We start from the raw sequence: 22,542 nt of genomic DNA on the forward strand, positions 1-22,542 counted from the left end.
CTATGGAAATGATAGTACAATGATCATATTTGTGAACATCTGTCCTAGTTAGTACTTGGTGCTAACTTCTATTGTTTCATGGATTGAAGTTTTCAGCACTTTGACGTTCTACATGATACACCATCATAAGCATGAATTCATTACAGAAATAATGTGGTGGTTTTTTTTTTATGATTTTTGGAAAGGTTTTCTTTTCTTTTACCTTTTTCTAATAACAAAAACAACCACCTCATATGGTGGTTACTAAGCAACGCTGCCCGGATCAAACCACTCTGAAAAAGTGAGAGGGGGATGGTGGCACAGCTGATAATAGTTTCAGAATGGAAATTATTCTGAATAGTGGTTGCTAGGCAATGCCTGAGTATACCGCCATCTTTGAGTGGGGCAGGCAAGGTATTTACCACTATGGAGTGAAAAAAGGTTATTGTCAGGCAATACTGTCGTCATCTTCAATCAGCTTTTTAAAAAACTATCATGTAAATTAGTATAGCACACAGTAAGGTTGCTAGTCAACACCTTGGCACCATCATCATCTTCAAGCTAGCATCTTCATTCTAGTTATACAAAGGATGTGAAGCTATCCGGTAGCAATTTGAAAGCTGGGCAAACACTACTTGTCGCCATCTTTATTAGGGTCATGATGACTTCCGGTTGGGGCGGAAGAGATTCTAATCCGGTTGCAGGGTTGAGTTGAGGAAGGCGGGAATTTGGCCATCTGCTTCTCCCTCTCTGGCGGCTCCGGACAGCAGGCCGACTTTGACTACCCGCATGCTCCCAGACTCACACCGAAAGTCCCCAGGGGGTGACTTTCTGGGTTGCGGGCTTCCAGATGGGGGATGAGGGGGCAGGAAGCACGGTTCACCTGCTGTGCCTCGCTGCCTCCAGCGGGGTCCCCCTGTTCTGCAGGAGCAGCTGCGGCGGCGCCCCCTCCCGACAACAGGTGGGGCGCTGGACTCCCGACCTAACGAGAAGGGGTTTGGGGAGCTGGGACTGTGTATCTCGCAGGGAGTAGAGGCTGGGGGCCTTTGGCTGAGAAGGGGGCTCTAAAGAACTTTGGGGGAATAAGGAGGAGGCTGCAGAGTGGGACACCAGGGTCAGCGTGGGGAGGTTACTCTTCGGAGTTACTACAATGCGTCCCCTCTCCTCAGCTTCCCTTTTCTGTCATCGGCTCCCTCAATGGAGTCCATATGTTTGGGCAGAATCTGGACGTGCAACTGAACTCTGCAAGAACGGAAGACACAACCGTGGTGTGGAAGAGCTTCCATGACAGGTCCCTGGCGGGAGCAAGGAATAGAACAAAACCTATTCAGAGGTCCCTGTCTTAGATGATCCCACAGTCTGGTCAGCTGTAACTGGCTCGTGGGATCTTGGATAAGTTACTCACCCTCTCTGATCCCTGATTTTCCCAGTCGAGTCAGGATGTAGCCTGCAGTGTTGGAATAGCTGACAGACACCACTGTGTTTGGCCCCGTTTCCCCCGCTCATCTTATTCTTGCGTCTCTCCTTTCACCCCACAGCATCACCCTCATTGCTCTGTCATCCGAGGAGGGCACCTCTGAGCTGAGGCTGGAAAGAATGCTGCACATGGTGTTTGGGGCCATGGTGAGACTGGGCTGTCTTGTTCCCAAACTCAAGAGCTCTGCACTCCCAGCCCCTTTCCCTCAGTCTAACCCCCTGCATTTTTTCCCCCTCACACTCAGGCATCCAAACCTCAGCCCTCCTCTCACACACCCAGGGGCCTCTCTCATACACAGGGTTCCAGGTGGGGTCCTCCTCTCTCACTCCCATCCAAGTACTGTCATCTTTGATTAGAATCTCTTCTCCTGTGTTAAGGGTCCCACTTTCCTGTGTGACTCTTCTAGGTTCTCATTGTGGGACTTGAGGAGCTGACCAATATCCGGAATGTAGAGAGACTGAAGAAAGAGTTGAGGGTGAGGCTGTGGTGCATGAGTGCAGTTAGGATTCCCTAAAGCTTGCCTGTTTGTCTGGAACTATAATTACCAGTAGGCCCTGGGACAGCATGGGCCCATAGGTGCTTGGGGAACTTGGTGTCCCACCCCGGAGCTGGCCCCAGCCTTCTCTGGACTGTCCTGGACCTAGGCTTTTCCCTTTCCCTCTGCTAGGCCAGCTACTGTCTCATCGACAGCTTCCTGGGGAACTCTGAGCTCATCGGAGACCTGACCCAGTGTGTGGACTGTGTCATTCCTCCAGAGGGGTCCTTCATGCAGGTATTGGGGCAGCTATAGAAATAAGTGTGTCCCATCTCTAGACATCACCCCAGCATCCTCTTCCCATTCTGGAATAAGTACCTGGAACTCTTTGGAAAAGAACTTTCTTCACCAGAGTCCACCCTGATCACTTCCCCTAGGACAAGCTCCCTCCCCTTTGCCTAGTGTCCCAAGGCCTGTGAGGCCTGTGCCCTCTGGTGCTCACCAACCTGTGTGACATCCATAAATCAGCTTTAAGTTCCTCGAGGGTCTCAAACAGCCTAACACTTTGCAGGTCCAAATCTTGAAGGGAGCTCTGCCTTATCTGGGCAAATCCCTAGTTCTGCGCCGCCCCCAGCAGTGTGTTCTGACCTCTCCCAGAGCTTCTATAGACAGTAAACTGTACATGCGGTTGTTTAAAGCATTGGCTTTACAGGGCCTGCCATCCTGCCATACCATACAAAGTTTAAGATCAGCCTGTGCAACTCAGCAACACTTGACTCAAAATTCAATGTGGCTTGGCAGTAGAGCTGCTTAGCTCCCATGCCCAAAGCTTTGGGTTACAGTCTCATTACTGAAGATTAAAAAACAACAAATCAAAAGTGATGCACAGTGAATTGAGAATGCTGCCTGAAAGGGAAGTTAAAGCATTCCTGTTCACAGAGAAGGTGTGACAGGGCAGCTTGGTAGCCTAAAATACTGGAGTGTCCCCCTTGGTACTGTGGCTGCTCTTCCACTCCAGGCCCAGGTGGAGAGGTCTTTCCTTGCTTTATGACTCCTAGTGTGACCCCCTCACAGGAAACCCTGTCAGGGTTCGCGGAGGCCACTGGCACGGCCTTCGTCAGCCTGCTGGTATCAGGCCGAGTGGTGGCAGCCACCGAGGGCTGGTGGCGCCTGGGCATGCCTGAAGCCGTGCTGCTCCCCTGGCTGGTGGGGTCCCTGCCACCACAGGCTGCCCGTGACTACCCCGTGTACCTGCCTCACGGGAGCCCCACGGTGAGTGGGAGGGGGAAGGGGCGGGACCTCTGGTGGGCGGGGCCGGGGGCCTACTTAGCCCCCTGCACCCTGCTGCAGGTCCCGCATCGGCTGTTGACCCTCACGCTCCTGCGGGGCCTGGAGCTGTGTCTGCTGTGCGGGCCGCGCCCGCCCCTCAGCCAGCTGGACCCACAGGTGAGGCTGCTGTCACCCCCTCCTGCTGTAGTCCCCAGCCACCTGCTGCGGTTCCTAGCCACCCAAGCTCCGCTCCCCAGCCCCGGCCCTGACCTCACACGAACCACGCTGCCCTCTGCAGTTGTTGGAACGCTGGTGGCAGCCGCTGCTGGAGCCCCTCCGGGCCTGTCTGCCTCTGGGCCCTAGGGTACTGCCTGAAGGTTTCCCGCTACACAGCGACATTCTCGGGTAAGTCTCCGTGGTGGGGCTCAGGGTGGAGTGGCCCATTCGCCCTGTCAGCTCCCCATGGCCTGAGAGTGCCTTTCCCTAGTCTGCTGTTGCTCCACTTGGATCTGAGACGCTGCCTCTTCACTGTGGAGCCCTCTCGGAATAAAGGTGCACAGGGAAGCGGGATGTGGGAGGGTGTTGGGCTAGAGACCACCTAGTCACGCTGCTCATTTTTCTCTAGAGCCTTCCCCTGAGCAGCGCCGGCGCCTCCTTAGAAACTTCTACACTCTGGTGGCCACCACACACTTCTCACCAGGTTAGTGGCAGGCATGGATCCCGCATGGCATGCACACCATGAAGCAGAGAACCCAGGGTATGCCGGAATTGCCCCGATCAATCGTAGTACTTGATTCTGGACATCTTCTCCAGCCAGTGCTTTTACCGTAGGGCCTGGTTCTGGACTGGGCATTTTGTCCCACACATGGAACTTCAGCTCCAACCACTCACTGTTGGCCAAGGCAGGAGAACCATGAGTTTGAGGGCAGCCTGTGTTTTGTGTCTTTTTTTTTTTAAAGATTTATTTATTAATTATGTGTATCTATGTTTGCTTTGTTTCTGCATCTGTTTGCCTACACACCAGAAGAGGGCACCAGATCTCATCATAGATGGTTGTGAGCCACCATGTGGTTGCTGGGACTTGAACTCAGGACTTCTGGAAGAGCAGTCAGTGCTCTCAACCTCTGAGTCAGCTCTCCAGCCCTGAGGGCAGCCTGTGTTAGAGAGCCTTAAAAGAAACGAGCATGTATTGCTTCATCTCCTAGGCAAGGACTATCAGTCCTATCTGTCTCAAATGCCGAGCAAGTCTAAGTGGCAGTGCTCAATCAGCCATTCCTGTCACCTTCCATAGTGCTGGGCAGAGCTTTGCTCAAACTGAGGGGAGCGAGGATCCTGCAGATGTCACATAGAGAAGTGTCCCAGGTCTTTACTGCCCCAAGAGACACAGGCAGGGGGATAAAGATGTCACAAGTGTGCACATAGCAGAGGTCTGTACTGGGGAGAGGAGGGTGTGTTCCTCAGAGGGTAACAGCACTTGGTGTCTGCTACATGTCCGAGCTCACACATGGGTCACAGGACAAAGGAATGGGCTGAGCCTCTGACTGGATTGTGGCATCCAAGCCACAGCTGTGCAGCTCACCACAGCCTTCTTTGTCCTTTCCCAGAACCAGGGCCTACAGAGAAAGAAGAGGACGAAGCCCACCCAGCCCAGAGCCCCCGAGCTTGCTATCTCGTGCTAGGACCAGGCGAGGGATGGCGGTTGGTGGCTCTGCAGCTAGGGCTGCGGCTGCTATTGTTGATGCTGTCTCCTCAGAGCCCGACCCATGGGCTGCGGAGCCTTGCCACACACACTCTACAAGCCCTTACTCCGTTCCTTTGATTACCTAAGGGTGGACAGTCAAATTGATGGGGTAATATTAGCGTCTCTCTGTTTATTCGCTCACAATAATACACGGCCCCAGATGGGGAAAGGGAGGGAGGGCGACAATGGGGGGAGGGGAGGAGGTACCGACTTCCCCGGACCCTCTCCCCTCTGTGCTCTGGGGGACAAGGGAGGGAGGGTGCTTCCCTTGGCCCCCCCAGAATGTAAACAGCAGCAGATGAACAAAAATAAAAATACAAAAGGCCAGAGGAAGCTCCCAGGCATGCCCCCATCCCTGGGGTCTTTGCTGTCACCACTGGAGGTCTCCTCGCTGCCCCCTCCACCACAGCTGCCTCCATCCCAGGGCTGCCTGGCACTGGCCACATCCCAGGGCAAGTCCAGGGCTCAGAACTGCTGGGCCAGCAGCTCACACAAGTGACGGGAGACAGGCTCTTTGCTGGTGCGCAGGGTCAGGCGGTACATCTGTGTGGAGATGGCAGCCATGAGACCAGAGAGCCCAAGAAGGGGTACCAGGTCAGAGAGGTCGGGTAGGTCAAGAAGGAGGACAAGTGAGAGGTGTGCACAGGAAGGAGGGCTGGGTGCAGGCAGTGTGGGTCACCGGTCTCCCTCGGCACTCACTTGGGCCTGGACATTGGGCTCCAGCCGAAGCAGACACCCCACCTGCAGGGCTTTCGTCTGGATGATTCCAGCACCCACGAAGTTCTCAGGGTTGGGGTCCACATTGTCCAGAAGAGCAGAGCCAAACCCCAGAAGCTAGAATGGGGTGGGTATTGAAGCAGAGCTGAGAAGCCTCCAGGCTATCCCAGGTCAAACTGTCATGGGCAAGAACTGGTCCATGCAGCAGCCAGCACCCAGTAATGCCCGGCCTCTCTCTCTCTCTCTCTCTCTGTCTCTCTCTCTCTCTCTTTACCTTGGCCTTAGTAACTTCAGCATCCATGGGGTGGTTGGCTTTGAAGATTTTCTGTGCTTCCTGCAGCGGTCTGGGAGGTTGAAAGCCTGTCAGACCCTGCTCCCGCCCCCTTCTCCTCTCAGCCCCGCCCCACCCCTCAGCCCCGCCTCTCACAGGCTCAGCTGCTTCCAGCGCTGGAAAAAGTCTTGGGCGGCCATCTCTGTAGGCTGGAAGAATTTGTTGATGGTCACTGGGAGCTTCAGAGTGAGGGACTGGGCAGTGCCACCGTACCTGAACAGATGAGAAGCAGCTCGGTCAGGCCTCATCCCTGAAGACCCTGTCTCATGGCCCCACACCCCACAAACTCTGCTCCCACTCACCGGAAGCGCACCGACAGTAACGGTGGCGTCAAGAAGTCTCGCAGACACTCAATGTTGAGCACCTGCTGCACCTGTGCACCACCGTCCACTTGTGCAGCTACACGCTTCGTCTGCACCGCCAGCTGTGGCCCCATAGTCAAGGAAGCCAGGGACAAAAGGAGTATAACCTGAGGATGTCTTGGGGAAGACCCTGGCTAGGGTCACACCCTTCCAGGTATCCCACATCTGGGACACCTAGGAGTCTCCTCCATGCCTGGCTCATCCAGGTGACTGACCACACGGATCATGGAGGGCAAAGTGCTATTTCCTTAGCCTCGAGAGTAAACTGGGTGCGTGTAAGATGTCCAGAGGACCAATGAAACCGTCGGCCATCACAACATGTCTGTGTGTCTAAGTAGCAGTGCCATGCACCCAGACGGGATCAATTAGTGTCACCATCTATACTCAGCCCTGCCTTCATGTCAAGAACATGCGCAAGGCTGGCTGGTACCTACATCCCACCTACCCCTGCCCTACTACAGAGTGGTCTGCTCTGGAAAAGCTGGTGAACGATGCAGAGAGTAAAGGACTAGTTGTTCTGGTTTCATACATGTGGACTGAGGACCATATAGGGGAGAGGGGGCCTGGCTCTGCCATACAACTTCCAGAACATCCCAACTGCTCTTTCAAAAAGGCCCAGGCCGCAAAGCCAGCCCGATCTGTAGAGTGAGTAGAGACTAGCCCAGGCTACATTAAACAGTTTCAAAACAACAAAGGGTCCTCAAAAGCAGAAGAGGGAGATCTACTTTTCCTGGAGGGTTAGGAAGCAAGTTGCCCAGCTGAGGCACTGCAGGGCCAGCAGTGTATGCAGCATCCCTGGTTAAACCGAGTGCAGCCGCAGGGCGTGAAGCCCCACACAGACCACACCAGCAAAGGTCATGAGTCTGGCAAGGTAGTTAGGGTGCTGGAAGTCATACATCCTGTTCATTGGGTCACTGTCATCTGTCCCTGGTTATGCAAACAGTCTTGGAAGTGGCATGTGCCTAATTCAGAGTGAGTGTCTGCTTCCCATGGGCCTACAGGAGTGGGTTGGGGCACTATCAAGGCCAAGAGCAGAGGATATGATTTTGGAGGTCTCCGGGGTGGACCACGGTAGGCGAGAAGCTCTGGAACTGCACAGAAGTCTTGTTGCCATAGAAGAGATACATTCGGCCTGCAGCGGGTGGGTAAGGGTTCCATCCAAGCTCTTCTGATCCCATCCCCTACCGCCAGCTCAGCCAGGCAGAGGTGACTGCCGAGAACCCACCCTCCAGCACCCCACTCCAGGCTACCAGGACACACCCAGGTTCTGTCGGAACTCGGACTTGACTCCAATCTGCAGCAGCTGGTTCTCAAACAAGACCCCACTGTTCTTACACACGAACCTGGCAGAGTGGTGGGAGTCAGGATGGTAGGGCTCCTGACCACCCATCTTTATGTTCCCAACTGTCCCTACTCTCCAGCCCACCCCTCCCAGAACTCACTTATTCAGCAGTTCATCTGCTTCTGGGATGGGAGGGCCTATGTCTTCAGGACCTGGGCTGGAGGGGAGGAAGAATTGAGATGAACATGGGCTTGAGGAAACAGGTATAGGCAACACTCCCTTGGAAGGCAGATTCCCCAGAACCCACAGGCCAAGCTTCCCCAGAGACCCTCAGGAATGGGAGTGGGACCCTGGCAGAGGGATCTCCCTAGGACCCCAACTTTCACTGTTTCCTAACCCTGCCAGTCATCAGAAACCCCTGAAGCCCACCCTGGGAACATCCGTCAATCCCAATAGCCAGAGGCCACCCCTTACTCAGCAGCTGGAGCTGGGTCAGCCAACAAAGCCATGGGGCTCTCAGGGGCAGGGGGCTCCAGCTCGCTGGGCCATCCAATCCCAGAGCAGACAGAGAAGACAGGTGTGGCAGGCAGCCAATCCCAGAGGGCAGCAAGAGGGCCAGGGAAAGAGAGGCAAGAGGGTTCAGAAAGAAAAGTGGGCTGAGATACAGCTATGGGAAAGAACAGCACAAGGTAGGCAGGGCAGCAGAGTCTAGTGGCAGCCAGAGGCTAGGCACAGGAAGGAGATGAAAGGGGATGGGGCTGAGTAGGACAGGAACAGGAGGTACCTGAGGAAGGCCTCCTCAGGGGTGGGTCCCAGGCTGGGCTGTGCCGTGGGACCATCAGAGAAGACATCCACCAGGAGGTTCCCACCTACAGGGACTGGAGGTGCAGCAGGGGGAGGGGCTGCCCGCAGCCCCAAGAGGTCCGCGGAGGGTGAGGGTGTCGACTGCAATTAAGGTTAGACGGTATAGGTGAGACAGGGCAAGAGAGAGGGGACCCAGCCTGGCCATGTGGTCCATAACTGGGCTCACCACGGTACTGGGGGTGGGCTCCACACCCCCATTGATGTCACTGTTGCTGGTGTCCCTACGGCTGTCATCCAGGGCACTGGCTGCCCCAGGGCCCTTCTTGCGCTTCAGCTTGGCCAGAATGGATGACTCGCGCTCAGGAAATGGGGGCATTTCTTCTAGTACAGTAGCCTGTGGGCAGGAGGGGAGGTTAGGGGGCACTTATGGCCCAAGAGGGTGGTCCCAAGGTGTGGGGCATGGGCTCTGACCAGAACATCGGTGCTGGCTACAGAGCTGAGGGTGAGGTACTCCACTGCCCGCTGCTGTAGCTCCACATCGGCATTGCGCAGCTGGGAGCCGGCACGCAGAACTCCTTGGATAGTGGCCTTGGTCTCAGGGAAGAGGTTGATGAACTTGATATATGTGGACAACAGCAGGGCGCGAGTGGCCACGCTGCACAGGTGGAACTTGGAGTGCAGCAGTGAGAACTGCACAGGTGGGCTGTGGAGGAGGTGAGGTCAGCAGACACGCCCGTCACCCACACACCTTAAGGCAAGGCTATGACATCACCCAAGCGGGCAACTGAAACGTGTTGAGAAGGTTCCTAGGAACCCCATCATTTCTCAGCTCTCAGCCTCATGGGGGTTCCCCAACCCCTAGTAGGTCCCCCAGAATGAGGCTCCCTCACCTGGAGCGTGGGTCCCCAGCAATCAAATTCCCAAACTCCCCAAGGATGTAGCCACCGACCTTCACCATGTTTTCATGACAGGCTGGGGCCTGGAGGGCCTGTGAGGGAGCAAGGGACAGCAGTGTGAGGACAAGGATAGAAAAGTCCCCCTGACCTCTGCAATGTACATGGGGTCATAAACTGAGGCATGGGAGTTGTTAAGTGACTAGCCTAAACTCAATGTTACAGTGTGATTCTGAGATCTCCCACACATACTATGATTTTAGTGCTTGATCCCCAGCTGCTGACGCTGTTTGGGAAGGTACTAAAAACTGTGGAACCTACCTGGGAGAAGGGAGGGCACTAGGGAGTGTGTTATCTTTGATTACTTCCTGGATAGCCATGACTAGCTTCCACCCCATGTTCTGTGTGCATGCCCGTGTGCAACGTTATGAAGGCCATTAGACATCAGGAATCTTCCTCAATCATTCTCCACCTTGAGACAGGATCTCTCACTGAACCTAGAGTTCCCATTTTGGCTAGACTAGCTGGCTGGCAAGCCCCCAGAACCTGCCTGTCTCTGCCTGCACAATGCCAGAGTTACAGCCACACACAGCTACACTCGGCTTCTGCATGAGGAGTGCTGTGACTGGATTCAGCCTCTCGTGCTTGCACGCTCGGCTTCTGCATGAGGAGTGCTGTGACTGGAATCAGCCTCTCGTGCTTGCACAGCAGGTACTTTACCTACTGCCCTGTCCACACACTCCTGCTGCCACATATGCCTTCCCTGTCAGGATGGACCAAAACCCTCTGAGCCTGAGAAGCACTGCACAGGAAATAAAGTGGCCAGCTCTCCTGGACAGGGACCAAAAACACATGGAAGCAACATCCATATTGTATATTCTTCACACCAGGAATGTCCCAAGGTTGCAGATCCCATGTCCCTTGGGTGACTCAGGATGCTGGCTCCTGCTGGTGGAGTATATTATTGCCTAGCTGCTTTTGACTGGCAGCTGAGTTCCATCATGGGGTTAAAGTGAAGGACACTAACCTCAAACACTGTCTTGGCAGCATAACCCTGGACATCATCACGGTTGGTGACAATCTGCAGCACTCGGTACCACACCTCCTCGCTCACATAGTCGCCTGCGATGCGGATGAGGTTGAGGATGGTGTCCACATACCAGCTATAGTCCACTGCGTACTTCTCAGCCAGGATGGCCACCTTCAGCACCTATTGCAGGAGGTGGTGAGGTGTGAGTAGACGACTATGCCCACAGGAGGGTGACTACTGCCATTCCTGAACCTATGGTCACTGCTGACCCCATCCTAACAACCAGCACCCCTCCCTAGTCTCATTCCTTAAATTCAGGATTCCGAACTTTAGTCTTCTTCCCTTAGACACTCCTTCCAACCTTAGGGGTCAGACCCCAAGCCCTCCTCTCTTAGACTCTGTGGTTCAGCCCTGGTCCCTAGACTCACGATCTCCTCTCGGATGGCATAGTCAGCAGTCTCCAGGTACCGCAGCATTTCTGACACAATTTGCTTGGCATTGCTCCGGTCACACATGGCATACAGGAGGTCAGCTGCTCTCTGCCTCACACTGACATCCCGCTCCGTCTGAGGAAGAAGAACAGGACCAAGTTAGGGTCTAAACTGCACTGGGACCACTGTAGGGCCACCAAGCACCTGGCCACTCTGAGTGGGGCAGAGGGCTGCACCTTGAGGGCATTAATGACGGTATCAATGTGAGTCTTGACAGCTTCATGGGAGAACTCAGAGCTGGCCAGTGTGCACATGCTCTCCAGGGCCAGGTATCGCAGGTTCGTCTCCCGGTGCTGCAGGAACTGGCCCAGCTGGTTACAGGCACGGACCAGGAGGTTGGGCTCACTGCAAGGCACAAGTGAAGTATAGATGGAGATGGGACATGAACTGATCCGTCTCATAGCTCCCTGAGGATCCAGGTCCTTACTTCTGCCCACTTCAACCTCCTGCTCTAACCCTCCTAAGAACCCATGTGCACTGGAGTGGAGAATAGAGCCAGCAAAAACTAGCCTTGACTTCAACCCTCAGCGTGCAGGATTGAGCCCACAAGCTATATAGCAACTGCATGCACCTCAGAGGTGCATTTCACACCTTTGTCCCTTCTTAGCAAGGGTCCTAGGCCCCAATCTCTTCCCTCTGACTGTGGGGTTCAGGCCCTGCTTTCTTTTCTTTGATCCAGGTGTAAGATGCCAGCCTTCCCTCCTCAGGCATATCCTGTTCTCTCTCCTCCCTCGGGCCAGTGGCCCTGCCTCTCCACACCCCTGCCTGCAGCACCTGTCATAGTGGATGATGAGGCTAATGGTCTCAAAGAGGATAGCGTTCTTGGCGTTGGAGTGCTGCACCTTCTTGGACTTGGGGGGTTCCTGGGCTTTGTTGAGCACGGTCTCGAGACACTCCACCAGCCGCCCTTTCACAGCTGCGTCCTCTGGGGAAAGCAGGTAAGTGGTCCCTGACGTTTGCAGCCTGCCCCAGCCCTCACCCTCCACATGAGAGGCCCAGCTTCCTTTAAGCCCTGCAGTCCCAGGCTGGACCTCTGCCTTCTGAGGTAGAGCATCTATCTCCAGGTCTGGGCTCCCCCCCACCACACACTGACTGCTATGAATGAGTCTCCATTCTTGTGAGCCTTGGTCTCCTCTTCTGCTGCATGGATGCTCCTTAAGTTTCTCACAGAAGGATGGAAATCCCAGCAGCCTTCCCCAGAGCTACCATGGAGCTCAAGCGTTCCCAAGGAGCTATCCATAGAGATCAGCAAGCTGACCTTAGGCTACCAGTCCAGAAGGCCACTGCACACTATATGGGCACCAGGCATTATGAGGGTTTTAGGGATTTTTGGTTGTTTGTTTTTGTTTTTTTTTTTTTTTGACACAGGGTTTCTCTGGCTTGGCTGTCCTGGAACTAGACCTCAAACTCAGAGATCCACCTGCCTCTGTCTCCCAAGTGCTGGGATTAAAGGCGTGTGCCACCACCACCTGGCTCAGTGCATCGCTGCTATGGAAGAGGGTAACTAGCCAGGCTGCAGCTCATAAAACAGCTTCCAGGCATTCTAATGGGGCAACTCTGAGCCAAAACTCCCTGCTCTGGCCTTTTTCCTCTGCTCTGTAAAGCATGCATGACAACTAGCTCTCTCAACAGAAGAGAGGGCTATGAGAAGGAAGTGGACCCAAGACAGGAGCAGCGCCACCCAGGTGATGTGCAGGGCAGGGCAGGGCATCAGGCTGACCCCCCACCCACGGCCTCCCATGCAGTCTGGAAGCATAGCCTGGCTCTGGCGTGGGAAGACAAGGAAGGCAGCCCACAGGCCTTACCTGGCGGTGGGTAGCACTGCAGCAGCCGCAGCAGCTTCACAGAGAGCCAGGGAGCAGGGACGAAGTAATAGGTATAGTCCTGGAGGTCAGTGGAGGCAGAGGAGACAATCTGCAAAAGGAGGGAATGATAAGCAGGAGAAGGACAGGCCTGTCCCCTGAAGAGACATGCTTAGACCACGGCATCATAAGAGCCAGGCTTTATAGAAAGGGAAACCAAGGCCTGAGGTTCACAGAACCCTTTTCTTTCTTTTTGAACTAGAGTTCCAGTAAATAGCCCAGGCTGGTCTCACACAAGACCCTTCTGCTTCAGTCTCCTGCATGCTTGCATTGTGCCCTAATACCTGGCTCTGAATTTTCCAAGTAATGTTAGTAACTTTCTCCAGGAAGCCTTCCCCGCAGCACTCTGTGCCAGTGGCATGACCACACATCCCTTCATCTCTGTTCCCTCCCGGGCCTGGCACACTCAGATATGTGGGAAATGAGGAGCTGGGGACAGATGAATGATGGGTATATGTGATGCTTTTGCCCACGGTCTGAGACACTTCTGAATCTCCATTTGGTTGCTGCCCTGGAGAAGCTCCCCTGGCTCCCAGACTGGGTTAGGATCTCCACTAGGTGCCCACAGTGCTGAGCTCCCTCCATGATGCACAGCCCCTCTTGACAGTCTGTGACTGAGTCACCATCCCTGCCACACTGTCCCTCCCAGCAGGACAGGGGCCCCTTAAGGTCTGATTCAGACATAGAGACCTAGGCACACAGAGGCTCAGGGTGCGTTGAGGACAGTGGAGGTGGTGAGAGGCAAAAGAAAGGGCAGGAAGCCAAAGAGGAAAGAGCAGGACAGGCGAGAGAAAGGAGGGAGGATGGGCCAGGCAGACGGACGGCTTTGCGGTGCTTGCTGGCCCCTGGTCCTATTCTCAGCACCTATCCACAGCAGCTATGATGCACACAGCACTGGTGTCAGCCCCTGAAGCATGTAGGAGTAGGAAAAGAAGCTCAAAGAAGTAAAGCCGCTTGCCTTTTAGGGAAAGGAGGAGAGACAGGTGTCACAGACACAGGGGAGATAGGCCTACCCCAGCTAGTGTGATGGCAAACTCACCCGGCTCAGGCGTGACACGGCCAGGGAAATGCAGGTCTTGAAGTCATCTGGATTCTTCTTACAGAGACAGGTGATAAGGCTGACAGCAGCCGTGACTACTCCCTGTAAGAAGCTCAGGCATGAGGGCCCAGGCTCAGAGCCAGGATGGGGACAGGCAAATCTAAGGACATTCCAGGTAAGAGCAAAGGAGTATACAAGGGGCTTCAGGCACTTGGGGACATCTGGGCACCTCACCATGTGTTGATCATTGAGCAAGTGCACCACACGTGCTGTCCACTCGCCCATGGGCACCAGGTCAGGGGAGGCCTTGTAGAGACGAAGTAGGCACAGGGCTGCACTTTGCTTCACACTGTCCATGCTATCTCTGTGGGGACAGCGCAGGGCAGTCAGCCTACCTGGACCCAGTGCACCTGACTTCCCATCTGCCACCACATGGCCAGCATAGGACACAGGCAGCCAGAATGGCCCAAAGCATCTGGATGCTGCTCTGACTATCCCCAGGACTGTCTCATCCTCCACAAAACAACTGGCAGGACCAGACAAAATGTGCAGCTTGTTCTGGCCTGCACCCTGAGAGCCTGAGTGGACCCTACATAGTCAAGAGACTGGCAGGCACACCTATGCTCATCACCGCTCCAATAATGGGTGAGTCAGGGAAAGAACAAATCAAAGGAAAAGAGGCAGGAAACCATTTTCCTTGGGAGTCCTGGAGGCCCAGAGAGACCCAGCCCTGCCCATCCAGGATTCCAAGCAGACAACTTTGTACTTCTAGTCTCTTACACTATAATCGGGGCCTCCAGAGCCAAGGCTGGCCTGCAACTTGGGCTCCTTTTGCCCGAATCTGCCCAGTGCTGGGATTACAGGGAACCCATCCAGCTATATTTCAGCTCTCTGGCTTTCTCTTTAATAGTGGCTCTAGAGCCTTCATTTATTTGTTCGTTTATTTGTGGGCTCTCGTGTAATCCAGGCTGGCATGAAACTTTTTTTTTTTTTGAGACAGGGTTTCTCTGTGTAGCCCTGGCTGTCCTAGAACTCACATTGTAAACTCAGAACGGCCTGCCTCTGCCTCCCAAGTACTGGGATTAAAGGTGTGTGCCACTACCGCCTAGGTGGAACTCACTCTTTAGCCAAGGATCATCTTCAGCTCCTGATCCCTTCTCTATATCCTGAGTGATGAGAGGTATACACCACCACACAGGGTTTCTACGGTACTGTGGATGGAAATACGGCTTTGGGTATACTAGGTGAGCACTCTGCCAATGGAGCTCAGCCCCAGCCTGCTTCCATGTATCCACTATTCAGTGAAGGATTTCCTTGTCAGTCTTTGAAACTAGACAGAAGAAGATACACCAAGGTGCTGCTTAGGTTGGGTACAAACTGCAATACGTGCAGATGCAGCCCCATAGGAAAGATGGACACAGATGTGAGTTCAGACCCGGCTGACTTCAGGGGAGCAAGGAGGGAGAGAGTGGAGCCAGAGGACATGGAATGGCTTCTGTGGTGCCTGCACATATCTGGTGCACATAAGTTCACAAAAGCACACATACGCATAAAAATGGATAAATAAATATTTTTAAAGCTTGGGAGGCAGAGGCAGGCAGATCTCTGAGTTCGAGGCCAGCCTGGTCTACAGAGTGAGTTCCAGGATAGCCAGGACTACACAGAGAAACCCTGTCTTGAAAAATAAAATAAAACAAAACAAAACAACAAAACCAAACAAACAAAAAAGAAGACAAGAAACAACAACAATAATATATATATATATATATATATATATATTTTTTTTTTTTTTTTTAAAGAGGGATAATCTGGGGCTGATGACACACACCTGTCATCCTAGCCCTAAGGAGACCAAAGCAGGATGCCAGTAAATTCAAGGCCAGTCTACAGAGTGAGTTCAAGGTTAGGCTGGCAGTTAAACAGGCCTTTTCCCCTCCCTATTGAGACAATCTCTCACCACATATCCCTGGCTAGCCTAGAACTCAATACGTGTATTAGAGTAACCTCAGATTCACATACATCTGTCTGCCCTGTATCCTGACTGCTAGAATAACAGCACATGCCACCATGCCAGCAAGACAGTGTCTTAAAATAAAATTAGAAGTATGGAGGCAAGAGAGGAGGTGGCTCAGTGGTTAATACACACTGCTCTGGACCCTAGTTGGCAGCTCACAGCCACTTAAACTCTGACTATAGGGGACCTTACTCCCTCTTCTGACCTCTGAGGACACCTCTACTCAGGTGCACAAGGATACAAATAGGATCTAATATAAAACCAATCTTTAAAAGGGGAGTCTGGAGATAATTTAGTAGCTAACCCAAGTAATACTAACATTTGCAAGGCTGAGGCAGGACGATTAGAAATTTAAGGACTCAGCCGGGCATTGGTGGCACACGCCTCTAATCCCAGCACTTGGGAAGCAGAGGCAGGTGGATCTCTGTGAGTTCGAGGCCAGCGTGGTCTCCAGAGCGAGTGCCAGGATAGGCTCCAAAGCTACACAGAGAAATCCTGTCTCGAAAAACCAAAAAAAAAAAAAAAAAAAAAAAAAAAGAAATTTAAGGACTCTGGGCTACAAGTGGGTTCAAGGTCAGCCTGGGTTCTACGAGACCATGTTCCCCAAACAAACAAACAATATCCTGTTTCAAATAATCAACCCAGCACTGTCACTCCTAGGAACCAACACAAGAGCACTTCAGACACCACTCAGATGAGAACAGCCCATCTGGTTTTTCGAGACAGGGTTTCTCTGTGTAGCTTTGGAGCCTATCCTGGCACTAGCTCTGGAGACCAGGATGGTCTCAAACTCAGAGAGATCCACTTGCCTCTGCCTCCTGAGTGCTGGGATTAAAGGCGTGCGCCACCACCAACCAGCTAGAGTTTTATGACAATGGACAATAAAACATGCTGGTGTGTGTGTGTGTGTGTGTGTGTGTGTGTGTGTGTGTGTGTGGTGATATGTATATAGTATACAGTGTGTGTTCCTGTGTGTATGTGCAGTGTGTGTATATGTAGGATGTGTGTATAGTGTGCAGTTTGTGTGTGTGAGGTGTATGTTTGTGAAATGTGTGTGTGTGCACATGCATGTGTGCACATGTAGGTAGTGTGTGTGTACACAGACGAGGGTGCATATGATATAAGGACCAGAGGTCAACACTGGATAGCCTCCTCTATAGCTCTCTGCCTTATTGTTAGATAAAGTCTCTCACTGAACCTGGGGCTCACCAATAAGGTAGGTGGGCTGGCCAGCCAGCCCCAGCATCCTTCTGTCTTGGCACACCATAGTTGGGATTATAGCTATAGTAGTGATGCTCAGCTTGTGGATTCTGAACATGAGGTTCTCATGCTTACACGACAAGTCCTTTCTCAACTGACCTGTCTCACCAGCCTCAGGCATGAAGTCTGATATCCACTACAGATGAACAAACTCAAAAAACACCTTGCTGAGAGAAAGCCACCAGACCTAGTCAGTGATTCACATCCCATGTCTCTTCAGATGGGATGGACTAGTGGTCTACATTTGGGGATGGGGAATGTGTGTATGTGACAGACCTGCTGCCAAACTTAGTGATTGCTCTTTCTGGGAGTGACAACAATGCTCTGGAATTAGGTAGTGGTGATGGTCGCATACAAGATTACATTAAAAACCACAGCTCTATGCACAATTAGCAGTTTTGAGCTAGGCACGGTGGTATACGATTGTATGGCAAACCTCAGGAGGAACAGCAGAAAGATCACCAAAAGTTCCACACTAGCTAGGGCCACATAGTGAGATCCTGCTGCAAAAATAAACAAACAGGGGGCTGGAGCGAAGGCTCAGCAGTTAAGAGCACTGGCTGCTCTACCAAAGGCGCTAGGTTCAATTCCCAGCACCCACATGGCAGCTCATTGCTGTCTATAACTTATGTTCCAGAGGATCTGATACCCTCATACAGACATGCTTGCAGGCAATGTATGTAAATTAAATAAATTAAAAACAACAAATAGGCAGGAGGTGTTGGTACACACCTTTAAGCCCAGCACTCAGGAGGCAGAGACAGATGAAACTCCTAATTCAAGGCCAGCCTGGTCTACACAGTGAGTTCCAGGACAGTCAAGACTACATAGAAAATCTTCGTCTTGAAAAACAAACAAAAAAATAAAATAGACACTCAATATTGCTGGACAATGTAGCACACTATCACCCCAGTACTTCAGAGGCTAAGCAGCAGCAGAAGCAGTTCGAGGTCATACTCAGCTATATAGTGAGTTCAAGGCCAGCCTGGAGTATATAGAATCATCTCAAAAGATAAGCAAGACAAAACAAAAGCAGATACAGGATCAACCAGGCTTCCCTAGTGAGAGCCTGTCTCAAACTTTTTCTGAAGCTAAAAAATTTTTTTCTTTTTGGTTTTTCGAGACAGGGTTTCTTTGTGCAGCTTTTGCTGTCCTGGAACTTGCTCTATATATGAGGTTGGCCTCCACCTCACAGAGATTTGCCTGCCTTTGCTTTTTTGGTGCTAGGATTAAAGGTGTGCGTTACCACCAACCAGTGAGGCTAAAATTATTAACGAATCAATTAGGAGCCAGGATATGGCTATGCTGCTTAGGTTGTCCTGTAATTGCCCCCCCCCCCATCCCTCTCCACACACAAGGTTTCTCTGTGTAACAGTCCTGGCTATCCTGGAATTTGCTTTGTAGACCAGACTGGCCTCGAACTCACAGAGATCACCTGCCTCTGCCTCCTGAGTGCTGGGATTAAAGGCTTGTGCTACCACTCCCCAGCTATGACCTTGAATTTGTAATCCTCCTGCCTCAGTTTCCCAGTGCTGGATGGCAGGTCTGCATACCATAACAGGACTTTCATCCTTCTCCCACTGTATGCCAGACCACCTTCTGGCCCTGCCTAGACATAGAGCATCAGGCACCTTGACCCTCGCCTTCAGGCTACTTTTTTCCCTATTCACAGCTTTCCTCTGTGGGCACTGCACACACATGTGGTACATGCCTGCAATCTCAGCATTAAGGAGGTGGAAGCTGAAGGATCAGTTCAAGGCCAACCTGGGCTACATGACGCCCTTTTTCAAATAAACAAAAAATCAGGCTGGCAACCAGCCTTGGTTGCTGTGTATCAAGGCTGGAGACAGGTAATTTTGTACATCATTCTCAGGGGCATTTATTTCTAGGTCACCCACACTTTGATGTGTGGCTTCCCACAGCTTCTACTTGGACAAGCTTTTCTCCGCTCCTAGAGGCTGCACAGCTCCCCCAGATCCCAGAGGCCTTAGAAGCCCAGCCTGGGTTGGCTGCGCCTGGCTGGCCTGTGTGAACCTCATTAACTGACCAGCTCAAGATGCCATTAACCAATATTCTCTTGCTCCTTCATCAACTCAAAGTTTTGTTTTTTGTTGTTTTTTTGTTTTGTTTTGTTTTGTTTTTGAGACAGGGCCTCAGATTGGCATCAGGCTTGCCCAGTCCTCATGCCTGCTACAGGATCCACCACACCTAGATCAACCACACTTGTCAAGAACACCAGGGGCACCTGTCTATACTGCCAGAAATAGAAATCTCACCTCTGAGTACAGCAGCCACAGTGATTTTTCTCAAAGACAACACTGTTCTTGCTGTTCATCTACCCGATACACACCAGTCACCCCCACTTCCATGGGAAGCAGAGGCAGACTTCCCAAAGTCTCCCCCATGCTCACTATACTCCACCCAGAGGATCACTGATAACCACACACCTACACCCAGAGCCTTATACCTGCTGCACCTTTTGTGGAAGGCACCCACATCCTCCAGCAGTCAGGGTGCACAGCCACAGCTGACCCAGCTAGCCTCACCCAGCTGCAGCTGTAATCACAGGGGAAACTTTTCTGGCTACGAACACTAAGACTGTCCACCGCTGGTGGTGGCACCATTGTCAGCCATCAGTGTTGCAGGCACAGGGCAGATGCTGTTTCTTGAGTGAGATGAATGAACGAGACCATCACTTCCATAGGCCTTACTAATGCTGTGCATCACAGACAGGAGACCACCAGGTGGGGAGGAGACAGTTCCTTACACCCCCAAGGCAGCCTGGTGACACGACAGAGCCAAAGCCACTATGGTCTAAAAGCCCAGGTAGAACTTAGGCAGGTGCCACAAACAAAGCTGGCTTTCAGTTTTATTTCTGCCCTTTTGCTGTGGTCCCCAGAGCCTCACCCAGCCACCAGGATTCGGGGAATGTCAGCGGCAAAGGCCTCGCCCATCTCACGGCTGCCCACGTTGGCGATACAGTGCAAAGCCAGGCACATGAAGGTGGGGTTGCGGCTGGCCAGGTCATTCTTGATGGCGTTGTTGATGAGCCGGATCAGCTCTGAGTTCGAGTTCACCAGGACTGAGATGAACAGGTACCCCTGGGGGGTAGGGAGGGGACAGCTGGGAGCCTGTGGCTAAGAGGCTAACTCTAACATGAAGTGGTATAGGCCCCAGCCATCTTTCCCTCAAACCCAGAGACCCAGACCCCAGCTCCCTCCCTCTGCCCCAGCACCCGCCCTGGTCCCCTCCCTCTGCCCCAGCACCCGCCCTGGTCCCCTCCCCTCTGCCCCAGCACCCGCCCTGGTCCCCTCCCCTCTGCCCCAACACCCACCCTGGTCCCTTCCCTCTGCCCCAGCACCCGCCCTGGTCCCCTCTGACACTCACTATCTGCTTCTCTGTGTATTTGTTGGAGCTTAGCAGATTCACAGCCTCCATGTGTCCAAAGTCAATGTCATGGCCAAGCAGGAAGATGAAGAGCAGCTTACACACATACTTCTTCTTACTGTAGCCATCCAAGGCCTTGTCCCCTGAGGCAGAGGAGGGAAAAGTAGCCACATGAGGAAGATTCTTGCAAGTACCCTGAGCCCTGGCTCCCTCCCCCAGGCCTCTGGGCCAGCAGCCTGCCTTTGAACTTGGAGCGGATGTTGGCCAGTTCCTTGTTGATCCTCTTGATCTCAGCCTCTTTGCTCTTGCCTGTGGAGAGAGGGCAAGGTATGTGAGGCCACCTTCAGCCACCTGCCTTTACTTTCCCCGAAGGGCCTGGGCTGAAAATACCCATTCCCCAGGAGTCCCTCCCTGGGAGCTTGCTGCTCTGTGCCCAGGCAGTCACCAGTATAAGCTTCTACCCTCCTTCTTCCTCCTCCTGGTGACCCATGAACTACAGGGTGCTGGGGTTGGTTTTTGAGGGGGTCTACATACTGCCACAGGAGCCCAAAGGCGCATCTCTCCTGTCCTGTCTCTCAGTGCCCCACAACAGAGCTGTGACCAGTAAGTGACTGAAGAGCTAGCTACACTGGCTCCTGTCACCTCCCTCAGCAGCAGCACCTGACAGCGGATCTCCCAGCACCACTCTCCTTCCTTGTTGACCTGGGTCTCTTAACTCCTGGGTCTATGCTGTCGCTAACCCTCTGCTATGACACAAAGACTCCCTTTGTGACAGCAGGCCTGACTGGTGTCCCATGCACCCTGCTCTAGCTGTGTGCTGCCTGTCTTCTAGCCACCCTCACTGCCACTGGAGCCCCCAGGGCCACACCTCCAGATGCTACTGCTCACTCAATGCCTCTAAATAGAACCCCGTTCTACACAGGGGGACCCTCAGAGCATGAGCCTGTACTGTGGCACACCATCACCACCTCACCCAAACATGAGCACTTGCTCAGGGTCCTCTGGCAGGCAGCTTCTCTCTGCCTCTCCACATCCTTCCCATCTATTCCTATGTCCCAATACTCTGGGCTATCGGACACCAGCCGCTGCCTCCAGTCACCTCCTACAACTCTCTAGAGAGGTGCTTTCCACTCCCTTCTGTACAAGAAATTCATTATTATAATTATTATATTTTCCATGTGTGTATTTTGCCTGCATGTATAACTATATACCACTGGCATATACGGGCAAACGGAGGCCAGGAGTGGGCATCAAATCCTCTAGAACTGGAGTTACAGATGGTTGTGAGCCACACGTGGTGCTGGGAATCAAACCAGTATTCCAGAAGAACAGCCAGTGTTCTTAACCACTTAGCCATCTCTCCAGTCCTATTATTACATCCTGAGAGTTTCATGTAGCCCAAGCTGGCTTTGTACTCAGGAGCTTCCTGCCTTAGCCTCTTGAGTACTGAACAACAGGCCTGTGCCACACTTCTAGTTCTTATCTGTTCCAGCATTTAAAACCCCAGGCCTGGGGTTAAGAGCACTGGCTGCTCTTGCAGAGGACCCAAGCTCCATTCCCAGCACCCACATGACAACTCACAATTCTTAACTCCAGCCCCAGGGGATCTGAGTCCTCTTCCGACTTCCTCAGACATCAGACATGAACATGGTACACAGAAATACATTTGACAAAACATTCATGCACAGAAATTCAGCACTGGCACACAGCAGGCACTCTAGGAACAGCTGGTCAGACACAGGATGCATCAAGTGAATGAATGAGGGAAGAGAAGCCTTCATACCTTCCTCTTCCGCAAACCCCCTCACCTCTGCTCTTAATTCCCAAGCAGTTCCTACAAGCCCCACTCCAGACAGTGCCTCCTCTAGCAAGTCTCTGGGATTAGCACCCTGATCCTAGAGCAGCAGCCTTTGTGGCGGTGGCAGACAGGTGGCTCCCAAGCACCCAAACTGAGGCTCTTCAAACTGAAACAGGTAGTAAAGGAAATAAGCACACAGGGCTAGAATGAAGCAGTGTGCCCGTCATGACGGCATAACCTGTGATTCCCAGCACTGGGGAGATGGAGGCAGGTGGGTCTTGAGTATGAGGATACCGACCCCCGATGGGGCGGGGGGGGCAGGCAAAGGGCA

The 22,542-nt window shown here is 52.8% G+C and overlaps 2 protein-coding genes across 3 annotated transcripts in view; one reads left to right on the plus strand and one right to left on the minus strand.

Annotated features, from left to right (window-relative positions):
* Positions 1-661: 661 nt before the first annotated feature.
* Positions 662-5,270, plus strand: Fuz (fuzzy planar cell polarity protein). Of its 2 annotated transcripts, XM_027420718.2 has the most exons (11): positions 662-940; positions 1,149-1,270; positions 1,518-1,602; positions 1,863-1,931; positions 2,124-2,228; positions 3,006-3,203; positions 3,282-3,377; positions 3,499-3,605; positions 3,688-3,752; positions 3,826-3,900; positions 4,805-5,270. In XM_027420718.2, exons 1-11 carry the CDS (start codon positions 830-832, stop codon positions 5,017-5,019), a joined length of 1,248 nt encoding a protein of 415 aa, XP_027276519.1. In that variant the 5' UTR covers positions 662-829; the 3' UTR covers positions 5,020-5,270. The 2 variants fall into 2 exon arrangements, with proteins under 2 accessions (XP_027276519.1, XP_027276520.1); XM_027420719.2 differs by lacking the exon at positions 3,006-3,203.
* Positions 5,057-22,542, minus strand: part of Ap2a1 (adaptor related protein complex 2 subunit alpha 1) — a 28,570-nt gene continuing 11,084 nt past the window's right edge. Inside the window, exons 2-23 of the mRNA XM_027420717.2 lie at positions 20,654-20,722; positions 20,414-20,556; positions 19,934-20,127; positions 13,987-14,116; positions 13,753-13,854; positions 12,657-12,765; positions 11,626-11,776; positions 11,028-11,196; positions 10,789-10,926; positions 10,358-10,540; positions 9,328-9,425; positions 8,909-9,140; positions 8,664-8,831; positions 8,418-8,578; positions 7,794-7,850; positions 7,612-7,694; positions 7,394-7,483; positions 6,292-6,415; positions 6,086-6,202; positions 5,933-6,002; positions 5,641-5,775; positions 5,057-5,484 (exon numbers count right to left, since the gene is read on the minus strand). Of these exons, the coding sequence (XP_027276518.1) occupies positions 5,407-5,484; positions 5,641-5,775; positions 5,933-6,002; positions 6,086-6,202; positions 6,292-6,415; positions 7,394-7,483; positions 7,612-7,694; positions 7,794-7,850; positions 8,418-8,578; positions 8,664-8,831; positions 8,909-9,140; positions 9,328-9,425; positions 10,358-10,540; positions 10,789-10,926; positions 11,028-11,196; positions 11,626-11,776; positions 12,657-12,765; positions 13,753-13,854; positions 13,987-14,116; positions 19,934-20,127; positions 20,414-20,556; positions 20,654-20,722 (2,801 nt within the window). The 3' untranslated portion in view covers positions 5,057-5,406. The remainder of the gene's footprint in view (positions 5,485-5,640; positions 5,776-5,932; positions 6,003-6,085; positions 6,203-6,291; positions 6,416-7,393; positions 7,484-7,611; positions 7,695-7,793; positions 7,851-8,417; positions 8,579-8,663; positions 8,832-8,908; positions 9,141-9,327; positions 9,426-10,357; positions 10,541-10,788; positions 10,927-11,027; positions 11,197-11,625; positions 11,777-12,656; positions 12,766-13,752; positions 13,855-13,986; positions 14,117-19,933; positions 20,128-20,413; positions 20,557-20,653; positions 20,723-22,542) is intronic.

Source organism: Cricetulus griseus, chromosome 6 (assembly GCF_003668045.3).
Source record: "Cricetulus griseus strain 17A/GY chromosome 6, alternate assembly CriGri-PICRH-1.0, whole genome shotgun sequence".
NCBI classification, from domain to species: Eukaryota; Metazoa; Chordata; class Mammalia; order Rodentia; family Cricetidae; genus Cricetulus; species Cricetulus griseus.

What these genes read in the sequence shown, in the direction of transcription:
- Fuz (XM_027420718.2), top strand. Translation starts at nt 830, where the DNA reads ATGGGGGATGAGGGGGCAGGAAGCACGGTTCACCTGCTGTGCCTCGCT. An exon ending in ACATGGTGTTTGGGGCCATG is followed by an intron (nt 1,603 to 1,862) that starts GTGAGACTGGGC and finishes TGACTCTTCTAG; the next exon opens with GTTCTCATTGTGGGACTTGA. An exon ending in TCAGCCAGCTGGACCCACAG is followed by an intron (nt 3,378 to 3,498) that starts GTGAGGCTGCTG and finishes TGCCCTCTGCAG; the next exon opens with TTGTTGGAACGCTGGTGGCA.